Genomic DNA, 24871 nt, shown 5'->3' with positions numbered 1-24871 from the left:
AGGAGTCTTTTCAGAAATTTAAATATAATCCCAGGAATTTAGAATTGAATGGAAAGAAATCCAATGTCTGTTAGATTAGTACTTCTGTGATATTAAAAGGTATTTTTAGCAAACCATATTAGCTTTTTTTTAGGTTTCTAGTATATATATAGTATAAATTATATATATGTGTATATACATATATGTATAAATTATATATATATGTGTATACACATATATATGTATAATATTTATATTATCACTTTGTTTCATAGGGAATTTGAGTTGCTGGTTATCTGTAGAAGAGTTCATGAAGACAGCAATTCTTTTGAATTGTGACAAGAGAAATTGCTGCCAGCTAATGTCCATCCCCCTCCCAAAATCTAAACTATAGAATACCCTAAGATCCTTAAATGAGTTGTTCACTTAATCTTACAAACACAAAAATTGAGTCCACTTCAACTGGAATTATAGGATTTTAGACCTGAGGGCACCTGAGCCATCATCTGATTTAGATGCCTTATTTTGTAGAAGTATATGTTCCAAAGGAAGAGCGGCTACACAGTTAATTAGTGGCATTGTTAGACCTAAAATCCAGATCTAAGATTCAGTCATCTGCCTTTCATTATATAGTATTCAGATCTCACCATAAATTGTAGGAAATGGTCCCTATTTTCTTATTCTGGATTTGATTATGTCTTATGATATTTAAAATAAGGTAGGCATTATGTGGGCAGAAATTATTTTATAATATCAAGGTATGTATTTAATTTTTTATAAACACTTTTGGTCTACATAAGATTTCTAATGATTCTTGTACAATTAGCAGTAATACTGTCTATAAATGAAATACATGTATTTCAGCCATTTGATAGGAGATATATATTGAATGGGGCAGTTAGGTAAGAAAAAAATTAAAAACTAGAGCTAAGAAGTATGTTTAAATGACTGTATTGTTAACTGGAACCCTTGTAGGATTTAAAAATTATCCATTTGTTTTTTTAAGGGTAATAGAACTGAAAATATTAACCATGTAAATATTAACCTGCAAAATACGATTTGTGAAACAAAAGACCAAGCAAATTAAAAAGCCTAAATTCCAAATCCCAATCCAGCTTTCTCTTTTCACAATTAACTTTCTTGAAAAGAGGAGTCTATACTCATAATCTCTTTTATTACCTTCTCAACCCACTGCTATTGGGCTTTCCCTCTTCCCCTGAAGCTATATCAAGGTGTGAAGGAAGGAAGGAAAGATCAAATGGATGAAGGGATACATCAGTGTAATCATAATTGCTTCCTTGGAATGATAAAGTGACTTTTATGCTTGGCTGTTAGAACATAGGTAAAATGGAGTTGTCTTGAGCTTTTCCTTTGTCTCAGACTTTTCTTAAGAGCTGAGAAATTGTGTTATCTTCCTTTTCCTATGACTGAGCCTTTAATATAGGGACAGTGATGAACACAAGTGTCTCTGTGAGACTTGCCCTTGGTATTCAGTGAAAGTAAATATAACTGACCTTTCCACAACAGCGTAGTACTCTAGGCAACTCACGTAACCAGGCATGGAAGAAGAGTTAAATAGGATATTTTTTATCCTCTGATGTGTTTGGAAAAAATGGCAAATCTGTTTTTTTTTTTTTTTTTTGCGGTACGCGGGCCTCTCACTGTTGTGGCCTCTCCCATTGCGGAGCACAGGCTCCGGACGCACAGGCTCCGGACGCGCAGGCTCAGCGGCCATGGCTCACGGGCCCAGCCGCTCCAAGGCACGTGGGCTCTTCCCAGACCGGGGACGAACCCGTGTCCCCTGCATTGGCAGGCGGACTGTCAACCACTGCGCCACCAGGGAAGCCCCAAAATGGCAAATCTTAAAGGATGAATATAGTAATGTGCCTTATGAACTAGTTTTTCTTTAAGAAAATGGAATTTTTCTGGAAATACTATTTTATTTCATTTGTTGGTATTTGTAAACTCTTACTTTCATTTTTGGTAGTTTTTCAGCAACATGTTGGTATTGACAGCCTCCTAACTGTATTTCCTGTGTTTAGGTGATCCTGCTGTCTGGGCTGGGCTAATGGCAGCTTGTCATGCTGACGATAAACTGGCCCTAGTGAAGAACACTCAGCCAAAGAGGATGGATTTACACTTGGCACTGTTATCTGCTGTTTCTGCTTCAAGTAAGTTTAAAAAAGCATTTCATACATGATATATTCAAGATAAAGAATTCAGAAGGATATTGCCAAAAGGTAGTAGGCAGAATTAGCCCTACATGAAAGGCTATTATATTCTCATCTAACAAAGCTTAAAAACAAGGCTTAAGGAGTTTACCTGCATACAGAACAAAGCTCAAGAACATTACAGGAATACAGAAATATCCAGCATTCAGCAAGGTAAAATTCACAATGTCTGGTATCCAGTTAAAACTTAATAGGCATGCAAATAAGCAGGAAAATACCTCCCATAATGAGAAGAATCAATCAATAGAAACAGATCCACAAGTGACACACGATAGAAATCTCTTTAACATGTAATTTACTGTTTAATGCACATATGACAATAGCACAGAGGCCAGGAGGGGAAAATGGAAGTATTTTGTTGTAAAGTTTTTATACTGTAAGTGAAGTGGTATAATATTACAGTCATCTGTAAGGATTTGTGGGGGATTTGTTTCATGACCCTCCTCAGATCCCAAAATCTACCGATGCACGACTCCCTTACATAAAATGATGTAGTAATAGTTGACTCTGCATATCCATGGGTTCCACATCCATAGATACAGAGGGTCAACTGTACTTAAAGGTAGACTGTGACACGTTAAAGATGAATACTCTAAACCTTAAAGTAGACAGCAAAGAAAAAATGGAATTATATAATACAAAAAGGAGGAAAAGGGAACATAGAATAAAGAGAAAACAACACAATAGAGTTAAACCCAACCATATCAATAATCAAGTTAAGTATAATGGTCTAAATACCCCAGTTAAAAGGCACAGATTGACAGACGATAAAAAAGCAAGAGCTAACTATATACTGCTTAAAAGAAACATAAACAAAATATAAATCTATATTTAAAGACCAAAATAACCTCACAGTACTATATATAAGATAGAAGAACAGCAAGGACCTACTCTATAGCACAGGGAACTACATTCAGTATCTTGTAATAACTTATAATGGAAAAGAATCTAAAAAGGAATCTATATGTATATATTTATGTATATGTATAACTGAATCACTTTGCTGTACACCTGAAACATTGTAAATCAGCTATACATCAATTTTAAAAAGATGCAAATAAAAAGACAAAAATGACCTAAAAAGTAAAAGAATGGAAAAAGATATACCATGCCAATACTAATCAAAAGAAAGCTGGAGTGGCCACATTAATTTCCTACAAATTAAGATTTCAGAGCAAAGAATGTTTCCAGTGATAAGGAGGGTCATTTCACATTGGAATCAATTCATCAAGAGGACAATTTAGGCACCCAGTAGCAAAGCTTCAAAACACATAAAATCTGTGTTGTATTTCCCAATAAAATAGGTAGAAAAAATGAAAAATTATGGAAAAATACATGAAACAAACTTATAGAACTCAAAGGAGAGATAGATAAATTCATAATTATAGAGATTCAACACTCTTGATAATTGATAGAACAACTGGACAGAAAATTAGTAAAGATATAATTAAAAACACTATCAACTAACTTGACCTAGTTAGAACTTATAGAACAGTTCTCCTAACAACAACAGAATGCATATTTTTGTCAAGTGTACACAGACTATTTACCCATATATATCATATTATGAGCCATAAAACAGGTCTAAGTAAATTTAAAAGGATTCAAATCATACAAAGTATGTTACCTTAATACAATGGAATTAATTTAAAAATCAATAACCAAAAAATCTGGAAAATTCTCAAATATTTGAAAACTTAATAACATACTTCTGAATAATCCAGGTCAAAGAATATGGCAGAAGGGAAATTAGAAAATATTTTGAACTTCATGAAAATGAAAAAACAACATATAAAATTATATAATACTCCTAAAACACTGCTTATATGAAAATATTAGCATTATATATCCACATTAGAAAATAAGAAGGGCCTCAAATCGATGATCTCAGCTGTGCCTTGAGAAATTAGAAAAAGGAAGGGGAAATTAAATCCAAAGTAAGCAGAAGAAAATAGAGTAGAGATCAATGAAATAGAAAACAGAAAATCAACAAAAGCAAAATCTAGTTCTTTGAGAAGATCAATGAAATTGATAAACCTAGCCAGGCATCAGGAAAAAAACAGAGAGTACCATTGTCAGGATTGAAAGAAGGTACAACACTATAGCTATTAAAAGGCTCATAAGAGAATCTTAAGAAGAACTTTATGCCGTTAAATTTGGCGATGTAGATACAATGGATAAATTCCTTAAAAGATACAGAGCTCACTTAAGAAGAAATAAACTGAATAGCTTTATATCTATTAAAGACACAGAATTTATAGTTAAAAATCGTCTTAGAAAGAAAACTACAGGACCAGATGGATTCTACCAAACATTTAAGTAAGAAATAATACCAATTCTATACAAACTCTTCCAGAAAATTGAAAAGGTGGTAACATTTCCTGACTTCTTCTATGAGATCAGCATTATGCAGATACCAAAACCAGACAAAGACATTACAAGAAAACTACAGAACTACAGATGTAGAAATTTATAACAAAACTTTAGCAATTCAAATCCAGTAACACATAAAAAAGAGAGTAATACTTAATGATCAAGTGAGGTTTATTCTAGGAATGCAAGGTTGCTTTAATATTTGAAAATGAATGTAATTTACCACGTTAGCTGCTATGAAAGATGCCAGAGTTTATATTTTATGATTCCATTTATATGAAATTTTAGGTAATGCAAACTGATCTATTGTGAGTGAAAATGATTAGTGATTGGGGACAGAGGAAAGGAGGAGAGATGGGTTGGAGACAGAAGTGATTACAAAGTAGTAGGAGGAAACTTTTCATGATGATGGGTATGTGTATTATCTTGATAGTAGTGATGATTCACAGATATATTCTTATGTCAAAAGTCATCAGATTTACAGCTTGCATATGTGGATATGTGCAGTTTATCATAAGTCAATTATATTGCAACAAATCTTTACTTTTTTTCAATGAAGTATTTTCAGTTTTACTGAAGATAGTGATGTTTTTTAATGTAAGTCACAAGTATATAAAGTCTTAAGTTATTCAGCTGTAAATGTTCCTGCTATGCAACTTTGCAGAAACCTGTCTCATGTTGAGATAGTCTATGGTATTCCAGTGGTATGTGTAAAAGTTGTATATGCATGGTAATTTAATTTTAATACTTCTTAACAACTGATTACTTCTCTGAGAACACATTATAAATTACAGAAAAAAGTAACATTGACTTTTTTTTTAAATAAAGACAAAGAATTCTTTGAAAATTACAACCAATCTCTTGAAAAGTGGTCTCTCTCCCAAGCTGTCACTGGTCTAATAGACACAAGAAGAATAGCTGAAGCTGAAGCCCTCTGCACAAAGGTATTGTTATGGAATTGAGTTGAGTTTCATGGATTCTTATCCTACTTGGAAAATAACTTCAAAAATAGAATGCGCATTATTTAAAGAGCATTTGGTGGTGGTGGTGGTGATGATGATGATAATAATACCCAATATTAACTGAGTACTTACTGTAAGCTAGTTAATACATTTAGTACTTTGTATTTGACCTTCACAACAGTCCTATGACATAGGTATTTATTATTATCCCCATTTTTACAAGTGAGAAAACTAAGGCTTAAAGAGGGTAAGTAATTTGCACAGAAGTTCACAGGTAGAAATTGATGGAGTTCCTGTTTGAGCTCACATTTTTCTGACTCTTAAGACTCAAGGTTTTAATCATTTTTTTTTTTTTTGGCACCATTATGGAAGCAGTATTTTCCTTTGATTTCTAGTTACTCTCTTCAGAATGCTATGTTTTCCAGTATCCCTACATTTTTCCAAAGTTCTGAACAATGTAGAATGACTGTGGGGATTGTTAAGTGGGTGACGGGAACTATTGAGTAGTCAGTTTTTACCTACCTGGATTGTAGGCTGTGTGAATAAATTCTTACACCTTGCCTAACCCATAGTAGGGTCTCAGTAAATATTTATTGAATGAACAAATCAGTTTCGTAAACCAACTCAAAAATAATTTAATGAATAAGGGGAGTTTTAAACATCATTTTTTCCTGAAAACATCTGTTTTCATAAATGCTTACCAGGGAGAAGGTGGTGTCTTTCTAGAAATCTTTTTTGAAAGATCAATATAAATTTTACAGAGAGAGAAGAATGGATCTTTGAAGATCCCTTTGGTCCTTGAATTCTCTGAAAATCAGAATAATACATTTTCTCTTTTATTTAAGAAATTCCATCTAGGTTCAGGACAGTTTAGTATAATACAGTGAATGTTTAGTAAGCATAAATTGACAGTTGCTTCGTGCTCCCTCTGACAGAATAAAGGATACTTTTATGAACCTTTCCTTGTCATTTTAATGTCCCAGTCTCTTACTTAGAAGAAAGCAGTCACATTTCAGAAATAAGGACATTTAGGACTATGACCTAATAATAGAAAATAAAGAATTATGTCATTGAGAGACAAGCAATAAAGAAAGAAATGTTTAAAACAATAGTGGAAGGACTTGTTTAGAGAATCTCTTTAACTTCTTCTTGTATGTATATATGTATATACATATATAATATATACACGCACATATACACATATACAACATACACATTGTGTGTGTGTATATATATATATATATATATATATATATATATATATATATATATACACACACACACACACACACAATACATTTATATGTGTGTGTATGTGTTTTAAGGTATAAATAAATGGCCTGGGTAAATGGGTCATTTCTCTTACTCCCAGTGTGTAAGAAGTCTGTGCCTGGAGAAAGGACAATGAGTATCTTTGTTAAGAGGTTGAGAAAGGAAAAAATTTATAACTCTTTCCCTCTTAAAAAAAGTTAAGTTTGGGCTTCCCTGGTGGCGCAGTGGTTGAGAGTCTGCCTGCCAATGCAGGGGACACGGGTTCGAGCCCTGGTCTGGGAAAATCCCACATGCCGCGGAGCAGCTAGGCCCGTGAGCCACAACTACTGAGCCTGTGCGTCTGGAGCTTGTGCTCCGCAACAAGAGAGGCTGCGACAGTGAGAGGCCCGTGCATCACAATGAAGAGTGGCCCCCACTTGCCACAACTAGAGAAAGCCCTCGCACAGAAACAAAGACCCAACACAGCCCAAATAAATTAATTAATTAAAAAAAAAAAAAAGTTAAGTTTCTTCCAATAAGGATTAGTTTTAGCTTTCACTGTTAATTTTCTTAGTTCAGCTGTTTATATGTAGTACCTAAATTTTTCAAGATATCACTTAAGAATAAACCAAGTCAAAGGGACATACTAAATCTAAGATTAACAACTTATAAACTACAGTAATAGCATTACTGATTTTAGAGCTTATTTAAGTGTAGAGTTTGGTATTCCCAAGATGTTCAGTGTTCTGTTGACTTTTGCTGTTGTTTACTTTTTAATAAGAAAAGGTTAAAGTCAGGGGTTTTTTTTCAATATGGAGAATAACTTATTGGCCTTTTACATTTAACACTTAAGAACCTGTTTGATGTATTTCTGTTTGGGGTTTGATTTTTAGAATTTAAAAAGTAACCCTGATCAGCCAGCTGTTATCTTACTTTTGAGACAAGTTCAATGTAAACCACTCTTAGAGTCACAAAAACCTCTCCCAGATGCTGTACTTGAAGAGCTGCAAAAAACAGTCATGTCCAACTCAACCTCTGTTCCAGCTTGGCAGGTAAATAAATTCTCTCTTTTCTTATGTGAGTCCTGAATTAAAATGCTTTGTGATATTAAATGAGGTCAGGGGTATGCTACATTTTTGTTTTGCCTTTAGATTCACTGTATATCTCTCATTTTCAGGATTTAAAGGGTATTGTGGTTAGAGAAACTAAAGAAGTTGAATATTCATTTAGGATCTGCTGCTGCACGGCTTCGAAGCTTTTAACATTGTTGATTGTAAATTTTCTCCATTTAAAATAGTGTTGAAAATACTGTCTTTTACATGGGATTGGTGTAAGAGAGCTAAGTGTTACAAACATTTTATGATAAAGTTACCATAATGGTGTTTAACTCTGTCTTTAGAGGGGATGTGTGTAGTTTTTCCTTAGCTACTTTACAGGTAACCTATATCCAAGATTTTAATGGGTTTTTAGCCTTTAGAAATAGTTCTTTTCAGGACTGATGCCTCAATCAATAGACTGTCTGCCCTTTTAGCTGGCTCTGCTTACCACAAGGACAAATACATAATGATCACTGTGTACTTTATTCTAATTGATAGTAAAATACAAAAAGCATATAATTACTTTACTCAATTTGTTATAGTTCTTTCTGTACCACAAGATAGTATCAAGGGACTTTTTGATATAGGTTTTACAGAAGCTTATTTTACTACAGTTCTTCATTGTGATCTTTTGTTATGTCAACAGTTTTGATGTCCTGCTTAAAAAGATTATCTAATGGTGTAAAATAGTTGGATTATGCAAGTTAAGCCACTTTGTTTACTCTAATCCTTGAAGAAATATGGTGCTTTTTTCCCTCTCAGAGTAAATTTGCCATATGAGAGTTAAGATAGTTTAATTCTAAGGTCAACTGGATATTGATGATCTCATGTTCTTTATCAAGGGGAAAAACACCTTGTCAAACTAAAAGGGAAAATTAAAGGATAAATTATACAGTAGGTAAAGTCTTAGAGATAGTATATGTGTTTTCTTTTATACTGTGATATAATTCACAAAGAAAAGAGTGTAAAAATCTTATACTCATTATATGTATGTACCTTTTAAACCACAACCTATATCAAGATATAGAACATTTTCTGCAGCCTAGCTGCCTTCCCCATGCTCTCCCTTTGTGATCGCCCCCTACGTCCAAAAGAAAAGGGGAACACTATTCTGTCTTCTATCACTTCTATCTAATTTTGCCTGTTTTTGAACTTGATATAAATGGAGTATCACTTTGTATCTGGTTTCACTCAACATCATGTCAGTGAAATTCATCTAGTTGTTTCATTTAGTTGAAATTCATGAAGCCATAGTTTTTTTTCATTTATTTTTATGAATATACTGTAAAATATCCCTTTTACTGTTTGGATTACAGTTGACCCTTGAACATAATGGGTTTGAACTGCACGACTGCACAGGTCAACTAATAAGTGGATATTTTTCAATAGTCCATGGTTGGTTCAATCCTCGGAACCATGGATACGGAGGCTGACTATAATTACATCCTTGTTGTTCATGGGTCAACTGTGTTTCCAGGTTTTGGCTATTATGATTAATGGTGCTGTGTCCATTCTGGGATATGCCTTTTGTTGGGTGATAGAGTATGTGTATATTGACTTTAGTAGATTCTGTCAAATGGTTTTTTTAAATGGATGTCCAGTTTACGTTCCCACCAGCAAATTATGAACATGCTGATATTGCCAGATGGTGGTTATTGTTTTCCCTTTCCAAAGGATATGTAGGTAATAGTATCTTGTGGTGGTTTTAACTTGAATTTACCTGATGACAAATGCTGTTGAGCCACTTTTCATATACTTATTGGACCTTTGGATTTCCTCTTTTTAAATTGCCTTTTCTTTACTGTAGTTTTTCATATGCTGTTTTCTTACTGAATTGTTGGAATCATATTTTCTGGATACAGACACATTTGTGGATATCTGTATTGCAAATATTTTCTCACATCTGCACCTTGGCTTAACATTTTCTTAATATTATTTTTTGATGAATAGTTCTTAATGAAGTCTAATTTATCATTTTTTAATGGCTAATGCGTTATTGAGGTGTTCTACTCAAGAACTCTTACTCCAAGTTCATGAAGATATTTTTCTGTTTTTCTTTAGAAACTGTTGTTTTACCTTTCACATGTAGGTCTATGATCCATACTGGATTAATTTTTGTGAGTGTTGCAGGGTCAAGGATCATCTTTTTTCCATATGGATGTGTAATTGTCCCAGTACCATCCTTTGAAAAGACCATTATGTCCCCACTAAATTGTAGTGATGCTTTTGTCATAAATCAGGTGACTAGGTCTTTTAAGGCTCCCTGTTCTTTTCCTTCTTTTTCATTGATCTATTTGTTTATTCTTGCTTATAGTTTTATAAGTAGTTTTGATATGTGGAGGTAATATTAAGACCTCCAACTTTCTTGTTTTCCTTCAAGTGTGTCTCAATCACTTTAGGTGTTTTGCATTTACATGTAAATTGTCAATTACCCTTACTCTCCCCGCCAAACAAAAGTCCTACAGAGATCTTGATTGGAATTACATGAATCTATAGTTTACTTTTGGGAGAATTGACAAAGTATTACTATTGAGTTTCTCTATCCATAAATGTGTTATATTCCTCCTTGTTTAAGCTCTGAATTTCTCTCAGCAGTGTTTTAAAATTTTTGCAATAGAGGTCTTTTACATTTTTGTGTTAAATTTATTTCCGGGTAGTTGATTTTTTTTGTTGTTCCATTGCAAGTGGTATTTTTTTCTGTATGTTGGTGTCAAACATTTAGAAATACCGTTGATTTTTATATACTGACCTTCCAGAAACCTTGCTAAATTCACTTATTCTTTTGAAATGGTTTTGGGTTTTCTGTATACACAATTACGTCCTTTGCAAATAATGAAGTTTTACTTTTTCTTTCTAATATTTTTATGTTAAATTCTTTTCTTGCCTTATTGCACTATTTATAGAGCCTCAATTACAGTGTTAAGCAGAGTGGTGATAAGGGAACATTCTTGTCTTATTCTCTACCTCAGATAGAAAACATTTGTAATTTCATAATTATAATTTTTGCTTTAGGTTTTTGTAGGTATTTATCAGTTTCTAAAATGGCTGTCCAAATTATGTTTCAGATTAAGGAAATTCTTTTCTGAGTTTGTCAAGAGAGATTTGTTTTTTATCATGAATGAGTGGATTTGGGATGGGGGCCATCTATGAGAATGCTTCTTTGTCTTTATTCTGTTAATGAGGTAGATTGCATTGATTTTCAAATGTTAAATCTGTAATGTATAAAAAATTATATTGCATTTTGATTTTGTTCCTGACTTGCCATCTTGGGAGACTTTTTAAGGCTTCAGACTGGATGTGGCTGTTGCCAATAGAATGGGCAAGATGGCTACCCCTTTTTTGACCTGTGATTTTTGATTTGGAGGCACAAAATTTATCAATAATTAAATTAAAAATTTAGTTTCATCAAAGTTTATTGAATTTGTTGGAAGTAGACTGTGTACGAAACTAAAATCTTTTGGGTTCTTTTCTCTTGCTGTTCCTCAGTGGCTGGCACACATATATCAGTCCCAAGGAATGATGGGTGCTGCAGAGATGTGTTATAGGAAGAGTCTACAAGTAGCATCCCAACAGGGCAGCTGGAGTGGGAAACTCTCAAGCCTGTTGAGACTAGCACTGCTTGCATTAGAAGTCTGCATGGTAAGATCATGTTATAATTATGATGTGAAAAATTGATTCTTTTATTTTTCTTTAAGATAAAAGCTTTTTACATAGTGATATTCCATTGAGTTCCTATAGTTTCATCACCTTCTAGTGTGGTCTTCTCATAGACTTTGTATTTGGGCTTTTTGATGGACATAAGAGTAACATAACATAAACCTATAGACTCTAGCAGGACACTGTCAGTGTTTAGGGGGAGAAAACAAAGATTGCAATTTTAAAAGTTGAATTATGGCAGAATATACATTTTTGTTTCTTGGTGATTTAAGTTAGAATGAACCCAGCTACTCATCAGTGACAAAGATACCAATAATTAACATTTTAGTCATTTCTTAGTTCAATTTGACATTCTGTAAGAGGGATTTCTTGTAATTTTTGACTTGATATGTTTTCTGATACCAAGGTAGGTATATTAATCTAGAAGTCTTATATACTAGTGTGGAAAACTTTTCAAGATAAATATTTAAGTGGATGCATGGAGGAGCAAACTCCAGAACAGTGTGTATGATATGCTATTCAAGTGTATATGTGTGTGGTATATATTTTTAAGAATATGTATCTCTACATCGTGTGTGTGTGTGTGTGTACATGTGTGCATGCTAATAGGCACATGGAAAGATACAAGAAGATACAAAGGAAATTTAATGGCAGTTATTTTGGAGGATAGTACTTAGGGGTCTTTAAGGGATAGTGGAGGAGAATTTTTCATTTTATATCCTTTGATAGTGTTTGAATTTTTTATCATATGCATGTTATTTCTGTAATTAAAAGATAAAATGTCATTTTTTGTTTTGGAAGAAATTTCCTAGACAGGCCTGAATTAACTCATGCTTTTGCCATAGTAGTCCATTGCCAACGTTATTTACTTGCTTTAACTAGACATTTTGCCAAAGAAATATAAGAATTAGGAAATTTATTCAGCTTTGGTGCTATTACTGTGGAGCACGTTTCAGAGTTCCTTAGGTTGGGGCCATGTTTTGTTCATCTTTGCATCTTTGCTTTACCACTCTGCCTTATATATAGGAGCTCCTCCACCAATGGTTTTTGAATGACTAGACTAATAGTAATGGTAGTCAAATTTGAGATGATTTGGCTGGAAAGAAATGGTGGTTAATGGTAATTCTAGATCACCAAACATTTTGTTTTGTTTGTCTCATATTTATATTTAACAAAAGTCTTTGTGACATTGGCAGTCGGTGGGCTATGGAAGCCACATGTAGCACCTATAAATGCTCTTGAATATGTGAGCTGGAGAAGTCGATACCCTTTTAGTCTAACTTATTATTTGTTAGTTAAATATTATTAGTGATGTGGTTTTTTGTTTGTTTTTTCTTCATGCTGGGAAATTAAATCTGCCCTGAAATAAAATAAAAATAGCAATAATAATAGCAAACATGCAGAACACTTAGCCTGTGCTAGGTTCTGTTACAGTGCTTTATACATATTAACTTCATTAATATTCATAAGAACCTTATTTTACAGATGGGAAAATTAGCTTACAATTTAGTAATACCCAGGTATACCTGCCCCCATTGCCCCACCACTACTACCATCACAAAAGTGTTTTCTATAAGAGCCTTGGTTCTGGTTCTACCAGTTACAGCCTGTGAAAACTTCAGCCAATTAAGCTGTCTAGAGCTCCCCCAACCTTTTTTGGTAATAGTGGAGGTAGTAATACCTACTAAGCCTAGGTATTAGGAATATCAAATGAAGTTAACATTACAAATGCCTTTGTAAACTTTAAAGCACCATCCACATCTAATTTGCTTGTTATAAGATTTGATACCCAGCAATTATTATAAGGTGATGTCATATTTCTCTGGTAAAGAGCTGGCAGTGTGCAGAGGATGGGTATATTAAAATTAGACTGTTTTAAGAGAAGCTATTGTATGTGTAATAATATATGAAAAGGCTATTAAACTGAAAGTTTGCCCTGAGATATTAAATATCAGATTCCAAAGAGAAATATCAGACCAAGATACAGATTTCTGAAGTGTGTAGAAGAGTAACCTATAAGGAAGCTATAAAAGGATTAGAAGAGCAGAGTTGGAGGATTGTGAAGAAATCTCTCTGGAGAAAGCTGTTGCCTCCCCTGTCGTCCCCCTGGCACGTTTCCACACACAGATGCCCACCAGACGAGGAAGGGAGTCTCGCTGCCAGAGAGAGCGAGGCTTTGATGTGTGACCTCTGAGGTCCTGGAGGCACACGTCTAGAAGCACATGGACAGGTATCTGACACATGCCTCTGAAGATTTGGCTCTCCACCTGCTGGGAAGAGTTGCTCATGTTTTGGAAAGTGACTGCATGCTTCTGGGACAGAGGGGTCAGCAGTGGGTGAATCCCAAAAGTGTGTAGGAGTGTATGTTTGGGTACAAGATGCCCTCCATCTTGTGAAGGAGGGTTGCTGCAGCGTGGGGTCAGCAGTGCTCCTAGAGCTTGTTAGGGCCAGGAATGAGTGATGCCAGCTGAGATAGTGGACTGCCATGGGAATTATCTTAGATCCTGACATGTAGAGCCACCTAGAGGAATGATGGGATCTAGCAGAAAGGAAGCTAAAGGTTTCCAGATTGCCATAGCATGTGAGGAGAGTAAGTGGAATAGTTCATTCACCCAGATTAGTGGAACTGCAGCTGAGCAGGACTGCTTCGTGGGTGTGCATCCTATCCTGTGCACCTGCATAGGCCTCCACACTGGGTTTAACGCTCTGCAACCGCCATCTTGAAATTCTAATCATTTTGTAACAAAGGGCCCTGCATGTTTTTGGTTTTTGGCATTGAGCCCCACAGATTTCATAGCTGGTCCTGCAATAAGAGACTATGCGTAAAGTTGAGAGTCTCTGATAAAGCTAGGGAAAGTCTGGATGAGAAAAAGATCTTTAAAGATCTGTCAGGCCTAAAGAGCATCATCGTATGATGGCATCAGTCAAACTTCTGATATTTCAGTTGGTTCCTGAAACTACAGTTAGTAAGGAAAGGTGGGGGTGTCGGGCGGAGGAGCAGGCCACATGCTGCTCCCTGTAAGCATACCCTAGCTGGGAGCTGAGGAGATGGGAGTGGGATGTAAATATTACCTTTGAATGAAGATTGCCGTATTGAAAAGAGAACATTCTCATTAAGACCGTGTTTGTGAATGGATGTCAGAGTCATGGGACCTACTGTCATTTACATCCTTATTATATGAGGAAAAGTCTCCCTCATATAATAAATTTTAAAAACATAATGGGAGACAAAAATATACTTATTTTTCTAATCACATTGTTTAGTATGCCAGTTACATATAGAAACTATTATATCATAATATGGGCTAACCTTACGGAATACTTTATATGAATTCTTGGAATTTAAAGAGTGCATTATAAAAGCAACCAGTTAGAGTTTTGTGTTATTAGTTTTTAAAAATATATTAGGAGTAATTTTATTAGTATGGGCTTTGCCTTACATTCTTTTCCAGATGTACCCAAGGTGCCATTGCTCCCATCTTTATGGAGAATGCCTCATTATCTGTGATCTCTGTTTTCATATTCATTATCCCTATGGCTTCCTCTTCCTTGGTTACACAAATTACTCTTGCCTTTGCTGAACTCAGAGTTTATTGCTCTAACATTTAAAAAAATAATTTAGTGTTTGAAAGTGACTGTGTATTCACTCATTATATTGACTTTATTAAAATGTGTATTCTAGATACCTGTAATTATGAATTCTTGGTTACAATTTGAGGTTTTCAATGGAAGATTTTAAATACATTTTTTTCCTTATGTAATTCAGTAGAGTGTTCACCATTTTGTTTGCAGTTACTGTTTCTTTGGAACTACTTATCTATGTTATTTCTGAGTCAGTACATACTATAACAAACTAAAGTTTGCAACCTAAGTAATGTATAGCTATCTTAACATTTTCCCCATAAAGTGAAATTCTTAAAATGTTTTTCAGAATTGATGACTTTGATTTATCTCTGATCTGCTTTGCACCTTTCTTCCTATATTGGGATTTTATTAACGTATTTCATTTCAGTCTTTCTTCTCTCCTTAGATAATTTTTGAAATGTGGAACTTATACACTACCAGTTAAAGAATCACATTAAATTGAGTTTTGTATATTTGGTAGACCAGAGGCTTAGTAATTGATAGATTTCATTCACCCATGTAATAGAATAGTGCATTTTCTTTTAGCAAATATTTTAGTGTTTTTAAAGTGATATCTCCTTTTTGAAACCTTCCTTAATCCCTGTCAGCCTTGTTTTGTAGTTCCATAAGGGCAGGAATCAGATTTTCATCATTTTGTAGAATTTTTATCCCTGTAGCATTTACATGGCAACTTAGACAAGTAGGCAGTCAACAAATAAGAGCTGATAACATTTTTTAAAGTAAACATGTCAGAACTTCCCTGGTGGCACAGTGGTTAAGAATTCACCTGCCAATGCAGGGGACATGGGTTCGATCCCTGGTCCGGAAAGATCCCACATGCTGCAGAGCAACTGAGCCTGTGAGCCACAACTACTGAGTCTGTGTGCCACAACTACTGAAGCCCGTGCGCCTTGAGCCTGTGCTCCGCAACAGGAGAAGCCACCGCAATGAGAAGCCCATGCACCGCAACAAAGAGTAGCCCCTGCTCACTGCAACTAGAGAAAACCCGCATGCAGCAACGAAGACCCAGTGTGGCCAAAAATAAATAAATAAATTTATTTTAAAAATAAATGCGTCAAATGTTTAATGATTTAATATTCGTATTTTATTTTTATAGGCTAATATTTCCAGTGATCACTGGCCATCCTTGGTTCAAGAAGCTACAACTGAGGCCTTGAAACTTTGCTTTTGTCCGCTTGCTGTCCTTTTACAAGCTTTGTTACAATTCAAATGCAAAATGGGAGCAAGGTATGAAGAATCTTTGTTCATTTTTTTCTTCAAAGTGTTTCTTCACTTTTAATCCTTCTACAAAACAAAGGTTTAGAATTAGTTTAACAAACTTTGATGTTATTCATATATATGTTTCTACTTTGGAAAGGCTGGTTCTAGTAACCCAGTAAGGAAGAAAATAAAGTCTTACTTAAAAAAAGTGATTTGGTACCCAGATATAGAATATGAGAGATTTGCATGACAGCATTTTGAGTGAAGAAGGCCTTGGAATTTTTGCTCTTCACTGTTTTAGGATGAGCCAACAATGTAAATGTGGATTCTAGAAACAAACACAACCCAAAAGGCTCAAGTTGAAGGCTAGATTGACATAAATTCCTGCAAGGCAATAAGCTATGAAAAAAAGTAATAAATATTAAAAAGGCAGAGATATTATAAATAATGTGGTTTTTATATCTAGAAAATCTAGAAGCTTCACAGATTTAAATATAAAAATTTTAAGTTATAAAATTTAAATTTTAACAGTCTTTTTATTGGAAGCAGAGATGAGGTCAGAAATAAATTTGAAGAAAATTCCTTAAAAGTCATATGGATGAAAAAACAGGCAAGAATATTTTTAAATTCTGAGAATATTTAGCTCTAATGGATATCACACATAATACAAAGCATAAGTGAAACAATGGTTTAGGAGCATATATTACTGAAACAGAATAAGAATTGTAGACATAGAGCTTAACACATATAAATGTGTGGCAAAGGTCACATCAATACCACAAAATAGGAGTGAAGGAAGAGATAAGACCTATGACTAATTAGCAATTTCAGCATCATTTACTGATATTTATTTATTTTTGCCACTTCTTATATGACTAATTTCACCAAGAAATGTTTTAGGCTATAATGTGAACTTCCTAATGAACTCTTTCTGCCGAAGCTCAGTATACATGACTTAAAGAGCCTTAACCCCCAATTGCCTGTAATCTCTGTTAGCACCTCCCATGATTTTTATCACCACCCAAAATCAGCTCAAATAAACATACCGTCTTAGAAAAAGCAGTGTGCTTTACTATGTGATTCCTATGTAAAAGCATCTTCAGGGCATGTTCTTCTTTAGCTCCTACTTCAAACCAGTTGCTACCTACAAAATCTTCCTATTCAGCAGTTCTGAAGTTACCACAATTTGTGTTGTTTCTACCCATACAGAAGTGTTTGGAGCCATAGATGTTAGTAAATTTGGAAAGAAAAAATTAGAACACAACTGTAAATCAGCCTGTTATTACATAGGTTCATGTATTGTACACGTTCTTAAAAATATATACTAAAAGCCTGATATTATACACTTAGCCTCTAGTGTAGATGTTAAATATTTCTTCTTGTTCCACTCTGTATTATCTTTGCATTATTTATTTTCTGTCTACCTTCAAGGGGGATTAGAAGTAGAGTAGTCAGAAGTGCTCATGAAATAGGGGTCGTTTCCCCATTCTATTTGGAAAGAGCCTTAATTTACTTATTTGTAAAATGAGAATAATAGCAGCAACCTACCTTATAAGGTTGTGAATGTTAAATGTGACCATATGAGTAAAACACTTGGCATACTATGTAGCACACAATAAATACTTAGTAAATGTTAACCATTATTACTACCTTTTTCGTTACATGGATGAAAAAATTCATGAAGTAATCAGCACGTTGTCTGCAAAAGAATGAGAAAGATAATGTGTGTTTGAGACTAGTATATATAATATCTTATATTAATTTATATGCTTTGGACTGAAAGTAAGTATCTTTTTCCCAGAGAGACACGGCGACTTTTAGAGAGAGTGGTGTATCAGCCTGGGTATCCCAAATCTATTGTTTCAACAGCACGTTGGTACCTTCTGAGACACTTACATGCCAAAAATGACTACGAGCTCATTGATGTAAGGCATTGATTTTATTAAAGTTATTCATCTTGGACCTTTGTTGGGTGAGGGCTAAGGGTTGCTATCCTGTGCATTGTAGGATGTCTAATAGCATCCCTAACCACTCTAACCAATAGATGCCAGTACCATTGTCCTCCTTCCTCCACCCCGCTTATAACAACTGAAAATGTCTTCTAGACATTGCCAAATAATATCTGAGGTGTAACCACCCCTGGTTGGGAACCACTGATTTAACCTGTAGGAAATATATTCTCCTGATGTGCTATGTAGCATAAGAAAAGATAGATGAAGGCTGTGAGTTCTGGTTGTACTATTTCTTATGACCATTGCAGTGGAGGCAAATAGATAGATAAGATAGGTTTAGAAGTAGCAGAAATTAATGGAATGTTCATATTATCTTTGGAAAGATTATTTTACTTCTTATTGTCTTTTCTGTAAAACTCATATGACAATTTCTACTCCACTTCTTGTGGGATGGGTCTGGTTTCTAAATATATAAACATGTACAGTTGACTCTTGAAGAATGCAGGTTTAAATAAATGGTGTGGGTCCCCTTACACTTGGATTTTTTTCGAGAGTAAATACTACAGTACTACACGATCCTTGATTAGTTGAATCCATGGATACCAAGGAACTGCCTATTTGGGTGGCTGACTGTAAGTTATATGTGGATTTTTGAGCATATAGAGGGTCTTCATCCCTAATCCACATGTTGTTCAAGGGTTAAATGTATGTGTGTGTGTGTGTATTCTTTTTAAAAAGGTAGAGTCTGTATGACATGTACTGGGTTAAAATTCTTATAACTTCAGCCAAGAGTTTTAAAAACACAATGAAAATTAAGGAGAAGCCTTTCTTAAACACCCCCAGACTTGGGAGATGGAGATAAGTGTCTCCCTCCAGAGCAAGGAATAGGCATGTTTACTGCCAATTATAAAAGATTCAAGTCTCCTAGGCGCCTAGGCTTAAATCTAAGGTTCCCCTTTTGTCAACCCACTGTGTATGTGGGAAACTATATGCATCCATCCATGTCACCCCTTTGAGACTTAGGAGGGGAACAGATGCAAATATGTTGATACTCATGTCGTTTGCTACACCATGAATGATAAAGACATTTGTCTCTGACCCAGGTGTCCCATCATGAAAGCTAACTTGTTAGCTTGCAGATAGAGCAACATCTCGGATCCTTCACAGTGTTTGAAAATGAACAACCAAAAAATGTTTTAGTAATCAAATGATAAACTAAAATGAAAGCTTCTAGTTTGTGGACTTGATGAAACTTATGGAAAGGTTCTTAATAGAGCTTAGAACCCAAGCCTTGATCCTAAGCTGTGGTTTTAAAGGAGAGCAATGTCATTTGAACAATTCTATGCATAAAATGGTCTTTTGGGGTGAGGGTTTAAAGGTGACAGTATTGTAAACCAAAGCCTCCAAACAAAACCTTTAACTTTATGCAGTGCTGGCGGTGGTAACAATCAAAATGTTGACATCTGTACTGTTGAGCATTTGAGTGAATTGTGCTTATCTCTGATGTTAGCTTTGTTAGAACAGTTTATTTCAGCAAAAATGACAGAAAGTTTGCACATAGTCACTTTTTCTTGTGTAGTTTGATATTGCCTGCTGCCCTTTGGCTTACTTGGCTTCTATGACTCTAAATGTAGGTATTGTTAATAAAGAAAATACTAACATTTCCTGTATATAATTTCCCACAGGTGCTGGTAAACAATGCCAAAACTCATGGAGATACAAGAGCACTGGAACTGAATCAGAAATTGTCCTCACAATAACAATGCTTTATTTTATAGTAAGCAAGCAAAGAAAAAGCTATTAGAGAGAATGAAACAAAGAATCAAGACTTTTCCCCAAAGCAACATTTAAAAAACTATAGTTATAGTCATCCATTCCTTTTTTAAATCTAAAGATGTTTAAGTTCTTAAGCTAGGGGTAGAATTTTCCATAAACTCTTAATATAACTTTAATTTGAAAAATATCTTTGATTTTGAGAAGTCTATAATGAAAGGAAAAACCATGGTTCCCTTAGTTGTTCATTAGTTATTTGTAAATCATTATTTTCTCTATCTTGCATGGTTCACCATAGGACTGTTTTTTGGTAATCCCTTACAATAAAGCCTTAATAGCCATTTGCTAAATAATATGCAAAAGGAGATTAGCACAATGCAGAATTGTATTTGTTAAACAACAAATTCAAAGATTTAATTCCTTCTGTGAATTCTAGAGTTCAGCAGACCAACTCATCTAAAATCCAGATAATCTTATAATCCGTTTTACTAGTGGTTCATCTTGGATTCTGTTGAAGAAGCATAATATAAATGTTTGGTGAATCTTAGACTGCTAATGGATATGTTTATGTAATTCAAAACACTCAGGTGTAAGGTTGCATGTAAAACATTAATGAAAAATTTTGGAAAATAATGCTGACAATATTTAACTGATCATGCAGTTCCTTCAATCATGATGAAAAGATGAACTTCCTTAAATTAAAAAAAAAAAAGAAATGGCTGTTTTGTTTTCTTTATAGTATCGATATCAGGTATAATTTCAGAATTTCAGATTTTAAGACATGAAAGCACATTTTCCTATTTTATTTTAATTTACAAAATGCCCTTTATGGAGTGTTCTAATTTCATTCTTTTACACGTAGCTGTTCAGTTTTCCCAGCACCACTTATTGAAGAGGCTGTCTTTTCTCCATTGTATATTCTCGCCTTCTTTATCAAAGATAAGGTGACCATATGTGCATGGGTTTATCTCTGGGCTTTCTATCCTGTTCCATTGATCTATATTTCTGTTTTTGTGGCAGTACCATACTGTCTTGATTACTGTAGCTTTGTAGTATAGTCTGAAGTCAGGGAGCCTGATTCCTCCAGCTCCGTTTTTCTTTCTCAAGATTGCTTTGGCTATTCGGGGTCTTTTGTGTTTCCATACAAATTGTGAAATTTTTTGTTCTAGTTCTGTGAAAAATATCAGTGGTAGTTTGATAGGGATTGCATTGCATCTGTAGATTGCTTTGGGTAGTAGAGTCATTTTCACAATGTTGATTCTTCCAATCCAAGAACATGGTATATCTCTCCATCTGTTTGTATCACCTTTAATTTCTTTTCATCAGTGTCTTATAGTTTTCTGCATACAGGTCTTTTGTCCCCCTAGGTAGGTTTCTTCCTAGGCATTTTATTCTTTTTGTTGCAGGCCCAAGTTCCTCAACACGAGTTAACACAGCTCTTTGTGATCAGATACCCCACTCCCCTAAAGTCTCCAGTGTTCTCTTTCCTGCTGACCCACCTCCAGCCATACACGCTTTAGGTTCTGACCGTGTTGAACTTCTTCAGCTCCTGGCATGGGCCCCATTCTTTTGGTCTCCAGGCCTTTGCTCAGGCTGCACCATCTGCCTGAGCCCCGACCTTTACCAATCAAGCCCCTTCCCCTCAGCTAACGTCTCTTTATACTTTAGAGGTCTCGATTTAGATACCCCTTCTTCTGGAAGACCCCTGTGCCCGATTGCCCATGTTTATGCTGAATGCCTCTCCCACGTGCTCCCATCATACCCTTTACTTGCCCAAGTATTTGCAAGTTTGATTGTTGGTCTTTTCCACTAGACTATAAGTTCCCTAAGGGCAGGGTCCATGATTATTTTGTTCTGTATTGTATCCCCAGTGCCTAGCACATGAATGAATGAAAATATAAAAAGTAGTATCTCAAAAAAGTTCAGAGGCCCCATTTATAAGGTAAAAACATGTATATTATAGATCAAGTTTTTCCTTCTTGGTGTTTTTGGATGCTACTTGCTGATATTATTGGTGACACCATAGAAGTGAGATGATGTTTCGTGAGTTTCTGCAGGAAAGGGGAGAGCTGATCGTGTCCAGAGCACTCTGGGAATGCTATTTCTTTGACCTTGAGCCTTATTGCGGTCCCGGCTCACAGGTGGTGAGCACATCCACCTCACAATGGGGCCAAGAAGGAAGTTACCTGGGTAACATAAGGTGAGGGATTTGTCCTTCATCTTCAATAGGGAAGCAAAATACTTTGAACATGCTCAGACATTCTCCTGTATTTGTGGGGGGAGAAGTCTCACATTTCCCAGAGGGTTAAGTATTGGTGTTTGATAAAGCGCAATGTATATTGAGCTTCTCAAGGGGAATTGTTCATTTTTATCATCTTTTTGGATCTGTGGCAAAATAAATGTAAAAAGAGGGAAACCCAGTGCTCAGCTGGTCGTCCAAGCAGAGGTGAATTTACTGTGAAATGATGGCTCTTGAGTTCCAGGGTCCCTCACTTACATGAGCTTTACGTGTTGTAAAATTTGTATTTTAACTTCAGTAAGTCCATTGATTAAGACCACTCTTTCCACTCCCTCTTCTGCTGATGTCAGTTGACCCTGGAGTGGCGGTGGACATCTTTGGATCCAACTAAAGGGAAGTTCAGTTGGGGATACATTTGGGTTAGAGGGTTATATAGATTAATATGTTGTTCACAGTCACTTCTGTTTGGAGTTAAGTTGCTGCTGTCCTGAGGTAGCAATGGCTTCCAGGAATATTCCTACATACTACTGTGCCCACTCATCAGGACAGGATATCAGCAACAAATTAAAACTGTATAGGCTTTCGGCGCTACAAAATGTGTCTCCACCTTCTCACTAGGCATAGTTCTCAGGCCATCTAGAGTCTGCAAACCTCTGAACACCCCAACTTGGGATCCCAAGCAAGAGAATTCTAGCAGAGGATCCTTTGAGCCCCTACTCGCTTGCATTACATTCAGTTCTACATGGTTTTACCCTGTCAACACCAATACAAAGTAACCATTCTAGGAAAGCTTTTGCCTTGATCTTGCGCTATTATTTGAATTACGAGTTAGAGCATTTTTGCTTACAAGGAAAAAAAAATGCGTCAACATCTTTTTTTTTTCCTATCTATGGTATATCATCACAGCTTTTGTTGCTAAATGGGTAGAATAAATGTGGGTCTGAGTGAGATGACTTGGCTCTTGATCTGTGTGAATTTCTAATTTAACCCTTCCTGCAACCACTTATTTGGTTTATTATAAAGAGTTACTCTTTGAGCCCCGTAGTATATTTGTTGTTGTGGTTGTTTTTTAAAACATATTTTTACTGGAAACATATTATATTGTAATAATATAAAAGCATTAATAATTGCTTAATGTAGAAAGCAAAATTTTTCATAATTCAGTCACTGCTAGTCTGTTGTAAAGTCTTACTTTTTTCTTTGCATACTGTAGTATGTGTATTTTAACTTATTTTAAAATATTTTTGACACAGGTGGGATCACATCCATTTAGCTTTGCAACTTGCTTTATTCTCTTAAGAGCATATCTTGGATATCTTTCTGTGTTCTTTTTAAGTGTTGGATAGCACTTTTTGTTGGTGATATCATTAATTTAGTCAATCAGTTCCTTTTAATTCAGTAGTTTTCAGTTTTTTTACTATAAGAAATGGTGTTATAATGAGCATCCTTGTTCATATATCTTTCCACATTTTGGAATTCTTTTCCCCCCTGCAATATATATTTCTAGCAGTAGAACTCCAGGGTCAAAGGTTATATACATTTTAAAATGTTAATAGATGTTTCCAAATTGCCCTTTAAATTATTGTACCAATTTGTAGACTCTCCAATAATATGAGAGTACACATTTCTCTACAAAGTGCAAGACATGAATAGTTTGTTTTTATTTTTCATGATTTTACTGCCCAATACCAGGCTCTCAATTTAACATTTATATCTACAAAAGTTAGATATATTTTAATTTTATGGGAAACTAATTAGTGTTTTTGAAGTGCTTCTGAATTTAGCACCAAGATGAAATTATATTGGATGTTTTTCATGGAAACTGTTGTATTCTTTTATTTTACATCGTTAACTCTTACTTGCTCCTAATTCTGATACATATTGAATACAATGAATCAATATTTTAAATATGCATAAGTTAGACTTGCTATAAATATTGGAATTGTTAGAAAACTAAAACCTCTGGATGAGAAGTTGCAGTCTGACAGTTCATTTGACTGTTATCTGCCCTACAGACATTCCCTCACAGTTTAAGAACTATTTTGCACTAGTTGCTAATGCTTATAAATGGTTTCATATAAAATCAGATTTCTGGTTTCTTTTGAAAACTAAAATTTTTGGCAATAATGAATTTTATGCATGTAAATAATGGACTGGAACTGCATAGTTGCTATTATTTTTAGGTAAGTGGTCTCCAATTTTCCACAGTTTCTGCCATTCTTTAATATATTACACCAGGCCTACTTCACTCGTTTATGTACAGCATTCAGATTTGTGGGCAAATAAAAATATAAAACGCATGTATGGAAAGAAATTCCTTAATTTTTTCACTAATAAATTAATGACATAATAAAGCTTCTTTGCTTTATTGGGTTTCCTGGTGCATTCATCTCCTTAAAAAGGTGGTAAGAAATAGAAGCAATAAACATCCCAGAGATTTTCGCTTTCTTCTTCCCAACTTTTGCCAACAAACCACTCCACTGGCTGGTGAAAAGGAAGATGACTGGGCAGT

At 34.9% G+C, this 24871-nt stretch overlaps 1 protein-coding gene across 1 annotated transcript in view; it reads left to right on the top strand.

The window, feature by feature from the left end:
- SKIC3 (SKI3 subunit of superkiller complex) overlaps positions 1 to 20107 on the top strand; it is a 76936-nt gene extending 56829 nt beyond the window's left edge. Inside the window, exons 34-40 of the mRNA XM_065875030.1 lie at positions 2022 to 2150; positions 5385 to 5527; positions 7690 to 7848; positions 11380 to 11532; positions 16292 to 16422; positions 18197 to 18320; positions 20033 to 20107. Of these exons, the coding sequence (XP_065731102.1) occupies positions 2022 to 2150; positions 5385 to 5527; positions 7690 to 7848; positions 11380 to 11532; positions 16292 to 16422; positions 18197 to 18320; positions 20033 to 20107 (914 nt within the window). The remainder of the gene's footprint in view (positions 1 to 2021; positions 2151 to 5384; positions 5528 to 7689; positions 7849 to 11379; positions 11533 to 16291; positions 16423 to 18196; positions 18321 to 20032) is intronic.
- Positions 20108 to 24871: the final 4764 nt, after the last annotated feature.

Source organism: Phocoena phocoena, chromosome 3 (assembly GCF_963924675.1).
Source record: "Phocoena phocoena chromosome 3, mPhoPho1.1, whole genome shotgun sequence".
In the NCBI taxonomy this organism is placed as follows: domain Eukaryota; kingdom Metazoa; phylum Chordata; class Mammalia; order Artiodactyla; family Phocoenidae; genus Phocoena; species Phocoena phocoena.
This window is presented reverse-complemented; position numbering and strand designations above follow the sequence as displayed.